General features: G+C 34.6%; 1 protein-coding gene across 5 annotated transcripts in view; it reads right to left on the reverse strand.

Annotated features, from left to right (window-relative positions):
- Positions 1 to 15,772, reverse strand: part of Ipo11 (importin 11) — a 213,613-nt gene that overhangs the window by 137,323 nt on the left and 60,518 nt on the right. For all 5 annotated transcript variants that reach the window (XM_021242972.2, XM_087189573.1, XM_013078962.3 and 2 more), the window contains 4 exons: positions 13,302 to 13,434; positions 9,165 to 9,223; positions 2,813 to 2,861; positions 1,303 to 1,373 (listed from right to left, as the gene is read on the reverse strand). In XM_021242972.2, the coding sequence (XP_021098631.2) occupies positions 1,303 to 1,373; positions 2,813 to 2,861; positions 9,165 to 9,223; positions 13,302 to 13,434 (312 nt within the window). The remainder of the gene's footprint in view (positions 1 to 1,302; positions 1,374 to 2,812; positions 2,862 to 9,164; positions 9,224 to 13,301; positions 13,435 to 15,772) is intronic.

Raw genomic sequence — 15,772 nt, forward strand, 5'->3', positions numbered from 1 at the left:
CAATATGTTTTAGTAAGACTCAGAGATCATAAATATAAATTTTATAAGTGAAATTGTCAACTTGTTCTAAAAAGAATAAAGATACCATCTACCCATATCACTACCTTAAAAACCAAACAAACTAGAAAATGCAGCTGGCTGTCAATCAATGCATTTTCTAAATCAGACCACCTAACACTTTCTAAATCTTACTTATATAATGACATACTAAGCAGGAAGCGCTGCTGGCAAAGATGCAGGCAAATGTTACTGGTATACACTGTCCAACTCCACTGAGTAACTTTGTTATCCTACTCTAATTGGCTCTATGTTAACTTACAGGATCTAAGTCAACTTTATATTGGGTCTTGGAAAAGTAAGTGGGCTTTTGCTATACAGCCTATTTGGAATATAAGAAATGAAGACAACTGAAACTAAAGGTAAATGCTACCTAAAAACCAAAATAAAAGCAGCTCATTTCTTTCTGCTCCAAGGAATAAAAAATTTCAACCCTAATACTGAACCTTCAATAAACAAGGAGGAAAAAAGAACTTAGATATTCCTATCTGTCTTTAAATAACTATTTTACTTCAAGTACTTCCTAAACCAGCCAAGTCTTCCTAATTGTTATAATTCAATTTTCTGCATATAGCTCAATTCTCCACACCCAAAATGTCACAAGTTATTTTAAAAACTTTATCCAAAATTTATTCACATTGCCTAGCACAGGGGACCCATATGGTTCTACTCAAAACATATGTGATATTGATGATGACTGTCTAATAGTCATTTTGAATATGCTAACTTTCTGATATTACAGTGTCTGTTATATTTGACCTATTCAGCTGAACTGCTTTCTTACCTCTGCTTTCTCTAATGGGTCTCAAAATAATGAGCTTTAGAGGAATAAACTTCTCTAATATTTATTAGAATTGATTCTTTTACATCAAGATGACTTACACACTATGATATGTGGTCTATAAATTTAATTATTACATGCACTCTTAAGGTTTCAAAATACAAAAATGATTTTTTTAACTTTAACTTTTTTTTTTTTTGGCACTGGGGATCAAACTTAGGACCTTGTGCTTGTGAGTCCAGCAGCGGCAGCACGGAGCTAAATCCCCAGCCCTTTCTTTCTTATAGTCCGAAAACAAGTTCCTTATACTAAAATAAAAATCTATGGCTACCAAAATATTTTCCTTTCCAAAAAAATATTTTCTGTGTGTGTTTTATTTAACCAACTATTGAAATTATCCCTGAAAGTATAGCCTTTGTGCGTCATATTTAAGAAAACATACTTAAGGTGAAAAGAAAACTTACCACTTTAGTAAAAAGAATGATGGTTTTTTCCAGTCTGTCTCTACATACATTATCTGTACCTATATTTCTACCTGGTAAAAGTACATTACAAATATTAGTACAAGCTTACAGTAGTCTAAAAATTCAGATACTAAAACTTTTACAAAACCAATATTGTCAGTTATATTTGCATTTAATAACAGACATAGTAATCAGGAGTGCCATGCTATACCAAATTAATCCTAAAATACAAACTGAACCTATTTAAAATAAAAAGATAACAATTTGAAAATATAATTTATGACTTATTGCTAAAAGACTAATTCAGTCATAGTGAAGTATTTCTCAAGCAAGATAAATCACTCACAGTATCATGCTCATTATTATTCTTCCTATATCTTCTGTCACGTTTCTACTGATAGCTCCTCTAGCGTAATTTTGTACATTCAGATTAATGTCCATTGGTCCATCAACTTTGTTCTCTCATCATACTCTTCATATTATTTTGTCACTTATCTCATTGTACTGTCTTCTTCCTTCTGCTACCCACCATGGCAATATCCAGAAAACAATTACTTTTTTTCCCAACTGACTATAAACTATATGAGCTATCTTATTCATCTTTGCATGCACTACCCAAAGGAGTGACAGGCAACACTATCAACAATGTTTTTACTAAATTAAAAATGATTTTACTAAATTATAAATGATCGACATAAAGCAATCAACACCCCTAAAAGTAAGCAGGCTGAGATACTTTCTCAGAGTAGACAGTCACCAAATACATGGACAGACACATACCCACACCCACACACATACACACATTACACAGTATATGAGTGTATGTGTGCAACCTGAGCAAATATGTTTACAATCACATGGAAGAGAAGAGAATAACCCACGGATCACCAGTAAACTAAAACACAAATGATAAATTCTGTCTAGGGCAGAGGATTACAAAGATTCCTAAAGCTAAGAAAGAAGGGGTTAATGAATAAGATTTATAAAATGAAGGTATCATTCAAAAAAATGTATATCATAGTGATACATAAAATATCCTAAAAGAAATGGGGTCTACAATAAATCTAAACAGCATTTGGTATAGAGTTTATACTTAATATCTGTTAAATGTATGACCATTATGGATATCCATCTGAAAAAGGGCAGTAGCAGTAGAAATTAGAAGAAGGAATGGACACAAAATAGGATTTTATAAATGGTTTTCTCTCTACTCAGGATAAGACATGTACATAAACACAATCCTAAGCTTCCAATCTAATTTCAAAAAGTTACCAAGACACAATATAATAATTTTAGTCACATAAAGGATAACAAGATAGAAGAGCTCATTCAGACTGTTTCAACAAATAGGTCACCTATTTCTTCAGATTTGTATATGGAAGTTATTAATGAGTAAAGATTAATTCATGAACACTTATCAATCCTTCATTAATCTTAGCTTAATGAAAAAAGTTAAGTTATAATGAATAAGAATTCTACAGTTAAAAACTACTGCAATGGAAGTACTTACTACATTCCAGAAACTGTTTTAGACGTTCAAATATTCCATGTAAAAAACCCTAGAAAAGAATACATGTTAAAGTGTGTCAATTTACTCTAAGCATTTACCTTATTTTTTTTTCAGGAAAACTAAAACCTATCTAGTCCATAATTTTAACGGCTGAAGAATAATAAACTAAAATTAGGTAATAAAAGAAATTCATTATTATAAACAAATCTATAAGAAAATAACTGCAGCAATTCATGTCTGCAATATCTCATTTCACTAACATAAATCTTTCAAAATTTCTGATTTTTCATTAAGCATTTTTTTCACTATATGATCTTTGCTCCTTGATATGATTAATTTTTCTTCACAGACCTTACAGTATCCATTGACATTTTTGCCTATTATTTGGCCCCTTGAGACCCAGAAGTTTACTTTGTTTACTGCTCTATCACAGAATTCACAAATAGCATTTGTAAATAAGTACTCAATAAATGAATGGTACCAATCATGTAAACCAAAAGTTCTTCAACTTCAACTATTAACCACCTCTTAACAGTCCAATTATTAAAATACAGGATGACCGAGCTTGCATATTTTTTGTTAATTTTTATAAGAACAGAAAATATAAAAATGACAATTTTATCGAATTTATTCAATAATTTTTCTGTGTATGGTATATCTTAAACCATTTAATACACAATGCAATGTCATAATGTGGAGAGTAGTATCTACTCTCCTTCCGAATTCTTTTTGCATTATTGTCTTTCTTGGACCAACACACTTTGCACTGTTGTGTTAGTCTTTCCTTTTTTCTAACAGTGATATAATTTCAATAAACTATCCACTAAATGTAATGGTGAAGACATCAATGATGGACGTCCTGGTTGGTGTTTTGCTATCCCATATTTTTCAATTATTTACACTATTAGACCTAATCTAAATTATTAATTAATTTAACCCCTTGTTTTGAATAAAATACAAATGAGTTCCATACTGTTTGGTCCAGAAGGTGCATAAATATTTTATAATATTTTTTTCTTGCTTTTTGATTATAGGATAACTTGTTAGATGTTGGGCAACTCTGTCAACCCCACTTATAGAATTACTAGAATCACTGACCACTACTGGAATTTTTTAGTTTCATTTCTTCTTTCAAGTTCTATCGTTTCTGTATGAAGAGTTGACAATAAGATGTCATTTTTGTCATTCCATTTCATAACACAGACTTCCCACTCTGATATGCTAACATTTCTCCCTTTTTCAGTTTTTTTCTTTTGCAGATCTTTTGGCACTTCCTTCCTATTCTGTCTCAGTGTTCCAAACATGTCCATTTGGTATTGTAAAAGAATATCACTGAGTTCTGGAGAAGTATAAAAATTATATCTAGTACACTTATAAGAGTTTTTATAGATTATAGTACTAAATTATAGGTTATTTTTCATAGAATAAACACAAAATAGTAAAAGAAAATAACCACAACATCAAAGGTGAATACGACACTCTAAATTTTAAAAATATGCAAGAAATAGGCAATATAACACAAACAGGTGAGGGCCGGAGATTTAACTCAGTGGTTTCGGCGCCTGCCACTCAAGCTCAAGGACCAGAGTTTGTTCCCGGGTACCAAAAAAAAAAAAAAAAAAAAGCGTATAAGTGTATCTCCTGCAAACAAGAATTAACTGTTTGAAATGAAGGAGTGAAGCTTGGGATGGTCAGTACATAAACAAAAGCATTCGGGTAACTGTTAAGTGGTTAAGAGATTAGTCCTTAGATAACATAAAAGACAAGCACTGCCAAGTACCAGCTGGTCAAATGGACCATTATTTTTTATTATATATTTTTAAAGACATATTATAAATAATTTAAGTAAATGTAAATTATTTAAGTAAATATAAATCAATAATGAAGAAAATTAATAATAATGTAAACAGCAGATATCTTTGTATCCATAAATTTGGGTGTATAAACATCATAAAATGTCACATGCCTGTTAGCAAATGGGATGGTGTAGGTTTTACCACAAAGTCCTGGATGACGAAGACTAACTATAGATGATTAACTCTAGAATGCCATATCTCCTCTTTGTCCTGAGAAATATATTGTTAATTCACCAATTCTTCAGTTTGAGAAACTGAAGTAGGATTTCATCATCTGAAGACTTAAGTGTCTAAGATTATACTTAGACAATCAGTTACCATCATCATTAGTCTAGGCTGCTACTATTAGTTTCAAGAGATGCATCCTCTGATACATCTAAAAGTTAGGAAATATCTTCCTCTGTCAATTTTCTTTCTATTCTTTGCCATTTCAGGCTAGAAATGAAAATTCTCGAATTCTCAATTATGTTAAATAAAAAAGGACAGTGTTTCTAGTCTTCTGTTATATCTTCTTGAAAACTACAATACAATGGTCAACACAAGAAGCAAAGTGCAGGTCAACAATTAATTTTACTATTGCATCAAGCTTTTGCAATTCCACCATTCTCCCATTTTCATATCATTTGTCTTTATATAGCTGAGAATAACTGACAGATAATGAAGATTAACAATATAATAATTTCTAGAATGATGAAAGAGCAAAAATTTGTAATGTAGGAAAACATTGAGATCACTAAAATCCCATATAGAGCCTACATTTATAAAAGGGTCCAATGGTCCCATACAGTAACTACAAGGCAGAGGAAATTTTATTCTATTTTTCAAATAAAATCACTCTATCAATCAGTGCTCTCAAAAAAATTAGAAAATTTCAAAGGCCATCAATTTTAGCAAGCTCATCAAGAGAATCAGTTGTACAAAATTTAGACAGCTGACTAATCCTAATTTAACTGTTACACAGTATAACAAAAACTCAAATTAAAATAACCATTAAATTGTAATTCACAGAGCACTTTATTTGCCAAGCTCATTAGAAAAATCATTATCTCCCTTAATCATCATAACATCCAATGAGGTAGGTACAATTATTTCATCTCCAAATTACCAAAAACAAAACTGAGTATCAGAAAAAGTAATTAACCCAAAACTACACTATTAGAAAAAGGTCAGCTTAAGACTCAGTGTCAAATGGGCCTGCCTCCTGAGAGCTGAATGTTACTACTATCATATTTTCTCTTTAGCATAAGATTTATGTTATTTTAAAATTTTTATATTTGAAAAACTGTCCTTAATTTGTTAAAATCTTACCCTCTTTCCAAATAGTCAATGTACCTTAAATGTTACAGTAAGGCATTATATATAACTGACTAAAGGTTGATATATAATTTCTCAGGCTTAAGACTCAGGAGAAAACCAAAAGTTCACAAAATTCTTATTGAGCTGGGTGTGACAGAAGATGCCTATAATCCCAGAAATGAGGCAGGAGGACTGCCATGAGTTCAAGGCCATTCTGGGCTACATAGAGAATTCAAGGCCAACCTGAACTACATAGTGGGACCTTGTCTCAAAAAATAAAAATAAACAAAAATGCTGATCGACAGCACACACTGAAAACCACTATTCCACTTTAGAGAAATATAAGTCAATTGGTTTTCACTGAAGAAAAAAAAAGATAAACATAATCATGGCTTCAATTAATATTAGTTTATGATGCTCGGCAATATCACATACAATTACTGAAACTTCTGACACACTTTCTTTTTTTCTTAAATTCTTTTATTGGTACATTTTAGGTATACAACACATTTACATTTCTCATTGGGAACTTGTACCTTTACATGATGCATCTTGGTTCTTATTTTTTCCCCATTCCTAGCCCTCCCTTCACCCCCTCCACCCTTCCCTATTTACAAAGACTTTATTTCCATTTTTTCCATTTCTCAGCATTTTTCCTTTCCCTTCTTTCCTTTCCACTGCCCCTCCCACTACCCCTACCCCTGTGGGCCTTTTCTTCCTATTTTGCATTATCAATTATTCATTCTAATCATTGGTACATTTTAGATACACAATATAATGACATTCATCATTGGAAATTTGCACCTTTACATAATCTCTCTTGGTCCTTATTTTTCACCCTTGCTCAGCCCTCCCTTCACCCCCTCCATCCCTCCCTATTTACAAAGATTTTGTTACCATTTTTCCATTTTCTCATATTCCATTCCCTTCTTTCCTTTCCCCTACCCCTCCCACTTCCTTCCCCTTTGCCCCTTTTCTTCCTATTTCACATTACCTATTATACGTTTTAATCCTTATTTACACCTTCAGTTTCTCACACCAGAGAAACTATTCGGTATTTATACATGTGTGTCCTATTTATTTCACTTAAGAGTATCACCTCAATGTGACACACTTCTTTTACTCATCATATATGCATTCATTTAACACATAGTCAGAATTTTTTATACCGAAAAGATTGTTCCAAGATCTGGGATGAACAGCAAGTAAAATTAATCCCTGTCTTCACAGAATTTACATTACTACTAAGGAAACTGTCAAGTTGGTTTCTAGAAAAGCTTTATTGGCAATATGGCAACAAAAATGTATCAGTGTTTAAAGCTGAGGCTGATGTATCTCCCAGCAATGTATCTCTGGATATTATGCATCAATATTATACATGTGCATACACTTTAATGCAACATTTCCATTTTTACCAAAGTATCCAGTTATAATTTGAATAGTGTGTAACACAGGTACCCAAATGTTCATTCTAGTATCTTATCTACAGTTAAAAACTGAAAACAACCTGTAAGTCCATCTACAGATGATTAGGCTAGTAAATCATTAGAATTTTATATTAACTAATCTTTTTAGAAACATTTGTACACTGACAGTAATCTTACAGATATTAAAAAACATGAAATATGACAATATGAATGGCATGGGTGAACCATTCATAATATACTGAGTTTCTTTAAAAAAAATTTTTTAAATAGGTAAAGAATCAGCAAGTGAATATGGTACCATTAATAAAAAATAAGGCAGAAAGTATCTAGAAGAATATACATAAGATGTCTTAAAGAATACCTATAGGGCCAGGGGTTTAGCTCAGTGGTTCTGCCACCTGCCTCGCAAGCGCAAGGTCCCGAGTTTGATCCCCAGTACCAAAAAAAAAAAAACAAACAAAAGAATACCTATAAATTAAGCAGTGTCTCCAGGTAATGAAACTATAAATGATTTATGGTTTTCTTCTTTTTAAAAAAATAAGTATGTAAAATTTAAAAAATAAAACACGTATCACACTATAATGATACATATTTACTGAATTTTAAAATTTTAACAGTAAAACCACTGCTTCAGTCAAAATCTTACCAATATATAAAATATATTTTTTTAAATTTTGGAGGCAATCCAGTGGTGATACATAACTATAATCCCAGAACTCAAGGAAGCTGAGCCAGGAAGACTGCAAGTTCTAGCCCAGCCTAAGCAACATAGCAAGACACTGTCTCAAAATTTAAAAAAAGAAAAAAAAATTAAATATAGCTCAGTATGAAGGTCCTGGATTTAATCCTCAGTACTACCAAAAAACTAAACAAATAAAGTGCCTCTGGTCAACTTTCCCCTAGAAAAAGCCCAAAAACCAAACTAAAGGCATTTTTTTCTTCAATTCTTATGCAGCCCCTAAGGAAATCCACAGAAAGCAGCATTTTAGCTGAGCAAAGCTCACTGCGGAAACCATATACATCTTCGTTTAAGTCCAATGTCATTTAGGCAGGAAAAAAATGCAGTCATGTATTTTACATTGAAAAAAGTATACGGTTATATACCATATATATATATATATATATATATATATGGTTAAACATCACTATTTCTTCTGGGCTTAAAAATAGGTATTTTTCCTTATATATTTACTTCTTTATTTATTGCAGTGCTGGAGATCAGACAAGATAGGTAAGCTACCACTAAGCTATATCCCCAGCCCTTACATATTTTTTTCTGGCCCTTACATTTATTTTTCAAACTGCACACAGTGTATGGATTAATGTTATGCCTGGAAGAAAAATTCATTTTTAATACTTGAAAATACCAAGGATATAAACAACGATTACAAATTAACAAGAGTTGTTTTAATTTAAATTAACACTGTCAATGTTATTATGGTATCTCGAAAAATATACTAGACCTATTTTCTCTCCTTTGTACAACAGCCACTTTGATATAGTGAAAACAAATCAGATTTCTAAAGTTCAGTATAACATAAACAGAATGGTAAAAAGCTGGATGGTTGTGCCACTGCCTGTCTCGCAAGTGCAAGGTCCCGAGTTCGATCCCTGGTACAAAAAAAGACAAACCATGGGCCAAAAAGTTGGATGGTTACTCAGTAAAAATTGTTTTAAATGAATGCCAGATAAAAAGAGTATGATTTAAAACATTCAAGAGAATACTAAACACTGTCCCAAAATCACAGAGAATAAATTATTTCTATTACTTACCATCACCTCCATATTCTTATGAGGTTCCACAAATCCATTAACAGTTAGCTTACGCAGCACTGAAAAGTAAAGACAAACTTTACTTGAATCTTATTTCTTCATATTTTAAGCTACTAAAATTGCAATTATAAGAACTCTCAATCACAAAATGTAATCAAGTTGAAGGTTAATAATCTGTCTGAATCCTCTCATTTTAATAGATAAATAAAGATAACTCCTGGGCATTTGATTGGTAAGTAATGGTGAAGATAGAAATACAGCCTAGTTCTTCTGACCCAGAAAAGCAGTATTGTCACCACTTATCATACTATATGGCAAAATTTAATATACATAACTGTTAGTACTTTCTACCTATAATAATTGAATTAAAAAGTTGTATCTATTCTATAAATTTTAAGATATGACTAAAATACTTCATTGTTTTAAGCTACATTAATGGAAATACATACAATGTCTCCTAAAAGAAATATAAAAATTAAATTCTATTGTCAAACTTGGAATAGACTATATAGTGCTCAATTGTAAGCATCCCATCTTAACAGTAATTCTGACAAACTAGTGTATGTAGAGAGATAAGTAGGCTAACAGATTTGTAGTCAAAGCAAGGTTCAATTCTTGCTCCACGGTTGAGTCAATAAATAGATAGTGTGCATACCCAATGTGCATGAGGCCCTGGGTTTGAGTCCCAGCACCACAAAAAAATAAACAAATCCTTGCTCCATTGTCTATAGCTGTATTATTCTGAGCAACGTTTCCAGATCTCACTTCCTCATCTGTAAAATGTGGTTAATAAATCCCACTGCATAGGGTTATTAAAGGACTTAATAGTATAACGTATGCATAACAGCACAAAAGACAAAATTTAAAGTAACTTTATTAAATAATAATATCTATATTACTTAAAAATCACCCTTTAGATAGCATTCATGAGTTAGGCTGAAGACAATGTATTAAAATGAGGTTTACAATATGACTGTCTACAAGACCTTTTTTCAGTATGAAATCACCAATTACGTATAACTCAGAAGTTACTATTTCATAATAAAAGAAAATAAAGTTCAACTTGAGTTCCTTATTCTGGATATGCTCTTTCTCCCAAAAGGATCTTGGTCCACACTACTCAGGAAGATCATATCTCTCCCCTCAGTGCCTACGCAACTTCTACCTATCATTTTAAGATTTGGCTCAAACATCACTCTCTCGGGAAGACTTTTCTGATCATATTGTCAGTTATCAAACATTATAAGGTCCCTGCCTCATATGTCATTTTATATGATCTATGTAGTCATTTTATATATGTCTACCTGTTCCAGTGCCAAGCACCTATAAAGTTGTTAGATAAAATCATGTATGCATGGATGTCCAATAGATACTAAATGTATACAGGTGTAAATTAAAATAAAGGCTACATGTTACAAAAGCTTTATACCAAGCCTGTAAATCCAGCACTTTGAGAGGATGAGGCAGGGAGATCAAAAGTTCAAATTCTTAGTTTAGTGCATGGTGATAGGTACGGGTCTAGTTTTAATCTTTGGCAGGTTGAGATCCAGTTTTTCCAACACCATTTATTAAATAGGCTATCTTTCCTCCAATGATGGTGATTGGCTCCTTTGTCAAAGATGAGGTGGCTGAGCATGCCTGGAGTTGTTTCTGGATCTTCTAATCTATTCCACTGATCCTCAGGTCTCTTCCTTTGCCGGTACCATGCTGATTTTTATCACAGTAGCTTTGTAGTATAGTTTCAAGTTGGGGATTGTGATACCCCCAGCCATGTCTCTGTTGCTCAGAATTGCTTTAGCTATTCTAGGTCTCTTATGGTTCCAAATGAATTTTTGGATTGTTTTCTCTAGTTCTGTGAAGTATATTGTTGGAATTTCAATTGGCATTGCATTGAATCTATATATAGTACTGCAGATGAAAACAACCCTGAGATTCCACCTCAACCCACAAAGAATGGCTGCTATCAAGAAATCAACAAATAACAAATGCTGTTGGGGGTGTAGGGAGAAAGGAACCCTTCTCCATTGTTGGTGGGAGTGCAGACTGGTGCAACCACTGCGGAAGTCAGTATGGAAATAACTCAAAGAACTAGGACTATAGGTCCCATTTGACCCAGCTATTCCCCTGCTGGGTATCTTCCCAAAAGAATTAAAAGAATCCCCCATGTTCATAGTGGCACAGTTTGTAATAGCTAAAGCTTGGAAGCAGCCCAAGTGCCCATCAACTGGAAACTGGATAAAGAAAATGTGGGGTTTTTTTTAATAAAATGGAGTACTACTCAGCCATGAAGAATGAAAAACTATATCGAGGCCATACTCTTAAGTGAATTAAATAGGACACACATGTGTAAATACAGAATAGTTTCACTAGTGTGAGAAACTGATAGTGTAAACAAGGGTTAAAATGATGAATAAATGATAATTTGAAATAGGAAAAAAGGTCCAAAGACAAAGGACTGAAGGGAGGGGAAGGGGAAAGGAAAAAAGGGAAAGGAAAAACTATGAGAAAAGAAAAAAAAAATGGAAATGAAATCTATGTCAATAGGTAAGGGTAGAGGGGGTGAAGGGTGCACAGGTAATGGGGAAAAAAATAAGAACCAAGATATATCATGTACAGGTACAAACATCCAATGATAAGTGTAAACGAATTGTATACCTAAAATGTACCAATAAAATGTACCAATAAAATTAATTTAAAAAAAAAAGTTCAAATTCTACATAGGTAACTTAATGAGACAGTGTCTCTCAAAATAGAAAGGGCTAGGGATGTCAGTACAAAAAGCCCTGGGTTCAGTCCCCAGTACCACAAACACACACACACACACACACACACACAACACATATAAAACCTAGTCCTAAGTATTTCTTCATTCCAGAAATTTACAAAAGTAAGATTTTTCCAAGACATGGTCACTTTAAAAACCTAATCTGTATTTAAGACCTTGAGATACAGATATACTGTAAAGCATAAAGCAAGCTTAGATAGAGTAAAAGCTAAACTCTTTTTTTCTGTCAGAAGTTAGGCTTTGAAATCACTAAGGCAAGAAAAGCCTACAATCAAAAGAACTCTTGAAAAATCCCTTAATAGGGCTGGGGATTTAGCTCAGTGGTTCCGGTGCCTGCCCCGCAAGCACAAGGTCCCAAGTTCGATCCTCGGTACCAAAAAAAAAAAGAAAAATCCCTTAATCGTTAAATATCGTACTACATACATGGTTTCGTATATACAGGCTTATATTAGCTTCTCCTAATTCTTTCTAAGGAAACATTTCTAAAGCATTTAAATTTCTTTCTTGAAGATGGTAACAACACCATTTCTACTCATTTGTATAACCACCTGTATAATGCATTTATCAATGGTCTTTTAAAATTATTCACACATTTGTTCAAGGCTAAAACAAAAATGTGCTGACAGGGGGTTGTATAACCACTATCTGTTTAATACAAGTGATACATTAGGACAGTGCCAAGAGTGTTCAGTTGGGATTCCAAATATAGGGTATGATACTAGAAGAGTCTTAGCAACTGCAACAGGAAAGGCAATGGGATGGAAAAAGAAAGGAATGATACAAATATGTGTATATCAGAAGGGACAAGAACCTTGGAATATATTCATCAAGATAAGTAACTCAGCCCAGAGAAGGTGAAATTGAAATCATGTTACTGGAACATTTACAAGCTAAGACAGCAATCAAGACATTTCCAAAAACCCAGATGATCGTGAGGTATATACATCAAAGATGGAGCTTTTCAGGGAAGAGGGCTCAAAGACTGAGCTCAACTAAGCCTCCCCTGCATGACTTTAGGACAGTAAGCGGGACAAAGCAACTGTACGAAGCCCACAATGAGAGAAGTAAAAGTACAAAAAGTAGAGGTAAGTGAAAGGGATATATTCAGAGGCAGAAGGCCATAGTAATATGACTCTAACATCTCCACTTCAACTGACTATTCATACTTTCATAAGTTAAGAGTACAGGAAGAGCAATTTCACAAAAGAAAAACAACCAATAAACCCTAAACCCTCAGGGAGAAATTAATCCTTTATTTTCCTAGTGCAATCAGGAACACAAAATCCATCTGGAGAATGATGACTATTCTGAGGCACACCATTAAAAAATAAATATATCAAGTTTAACAGTACCTTTTAATGACAGTAGAGTTCGTTCTAGTGAACTAAGAACTGCAACTTCATTGCCAGAAGAAACCTGTTGCAGGAATGTGTCTGTATGGTGATTCCACAGAGAACAGGCAAAAGTATAAATTCCAGAAGCTAACTGCAAAGAAATAGCAATGAATGTATTCAAAATATATTATAGATTTAAGGAATAAGCTAGAACTACAAAGTAATACATTTTCATTTTATAATTCAGCACACATTTTTCAGTAAGATTTAAAATAAATCAGAGTATTTATGGCAATGCTTCATCTACTTTTAGCCACAATGCAGAGTAATAAGCATACTCTACACCAGTGGTGGCGAATCTAAAGCATGCAGGCCGTAACGGGCACACAAAGCCCTCTCAGTTGGCACACTAGCCAAGTTGCCTCAACGTTGTCCCAGCAGCCCAGCATCAGATAACAGTACACATAGGAGCCATGTGCATGCTGCAAAAGGAGTAGCAGCACCAGGCAATGACTTCCTGAGCCACAACTCGTCCCAGCTTTCACAAGGCACTCAGTCTCTAAAAGGTTCGTCATCACTGCTCTACACCTTCTGTTGCTCTAAACACACACACAAACACGCTCTTTAAGTACTAGTTTACTGAAACAGTACTTAGCCTAACGTCTGCATTTCAGTCTGATATTTTTCTATTTTTATTCTCCCTCTTTCTTAGTTACTTTTCTTGTTGCTGAGACAAAATACCCAATACCCAAAGTTAAAGGAGGAAAAGTTTATTTAGCTCACAGTTTGTAGAGGTTTCAGTTCATTGTCGGCTGGCTCCAAAGCAGGGTAGCATGACAGAGGGGCATCACAGAGGAGAAACAGTTCATGGAAGGCAGAAGGTAGCAAGGCAAAAGCAAGCAAGGGACGACCACAGCTCTTTCCATCCCTCATATCTTATTCAAGCTACTTAGGGTGGGTATTATACACATCTTTAATCTCAGTGCCCTTGATCCTAACATTGCACCATGAGTCAATCCCAGTATCACATATTCTAAATCCAGCCACCTCTGAAAAAGCCCCATCTATGATTGCATGAGGCTTTGGGGGGACATCTAGACACAAGCCATAACATTCTGTCCCTGCCTCCCCAAAACTCATGCATATCCCTTTATGGAAAAGGCATTTAGTCCATCCCTAAGAATTGCCAAAGTCCTAATAATTTCAGCATTGCTGAAAATGTTAAGTCCAAAATCTCCTCTGAGATTTAAGGCAAATTCTTAGCTATAAGTCCCTGTACAAATGAAAAGAAAGTTAAACACTTCCACCATTCAATGGCACAAGATACACAATTCCATTTCAAAAGTTACAAACATGGGGATACCAAGGAATGGGGACAAAGCAAGACCAAAATCCAGCAGGGCAAACATAAATCCCAAAGTTCCACTTTCATCATCCCCAGTAATCTGTGACAAGTTGTGAACTCCAAACGGCTTGGGTGGCTCTACCACTACAGCACTGCCAGTGGTTGCAGCCCCCATGGCTTCTCTCTTGGGACGGCTGTGCTCCCTCCTTGCAGTTTTCCTCAGACAATCTAAATTCCTGGCTTCTCCAAACTTTTGGGGTGCCCACTGCACCTTTGGCTTCACACTCAGCTTCACACACTGCCCTCTCAGGCACACTGCCTGGACTCCCAGGCCTTCTTTTGAAATCTGGGTGGAAGTCTTCCTGACACCACAACTCTTACATTCGGCATGCACCTAAAACCAGTGCCACATAGATGATGATAAGGCCTGCCATCAGCTGAAGCAGTAGCCGGGCTTTCTTCTCTTTTGGCTGTTGTGGTCGAATGTCTGAATCACTGAGCACTCTGAAACCAATCCCGAGGAACAAATTCTCTAGGCTGCTACATTCTGGAACATGGTGCTCGAGGGTTCTTTTCTCAAAGCAAATTCTTTCACCTTTTAACTCTGAGGCTACAAAGGCTGAAGTCCTGCTGGTTTTTGTGATGTCCTCAGGCCATCTTTTCTGTTGTTTTCTTCTGAAATATTTGGCTTTTCCTTGCTAGTCTTTTCAGTGACCTATTTCTCTTCTGTTCCATCTTTGCAGGCCACAACTTTACTGGAGCTTCCTTTCTGGCCAAACTCAAAATATTTTAAATCATTCTGCTGGGCTCTTTGCTCCTGATTCTTGACAAAGATCTGGCTAAAAACCCCCAATAGTAGCCATGCCACTGCCCCGACATCAGACTGCCTTGAAATTTCTGCTGGAAGATTGACTAGTTCACTGCACTTAATCTAAGCCTCAAGCAAAGTCTTTGGACATGAGCAAAACGCAGACAAACTTTCTGCCAAGCCATAACACACATTGTCTGGAGTCCAACAGCCAATGAGGTCCTCTTTCCCAAAAGAATCCTATCAAGTCTGGTCTTTACCAGTAGGATTTCTATCAGCAATCTGGTCACCTGAGGTCTGACCAGAATCTCCCATCAAGTATAGCCTAAGGTGTTC

The sequence above is a fragment of the Heterocephalus glaber genome, unplaced genomic scaffold (assembly GCF_053883595.1).
Source record: "Heterocephalus glaber isolate CG9 unplaced genomic scaffold, H.glaber_assembly_v1.0 deba00001543, whole genome shotgun sequence".
NCBI classification, from domain to species: Eukaryota; Metazoa; Chordata; class Mammalia; order Rodentia; family Bathyergidae; genus Heterocephalus; species Heterocephalus glaber.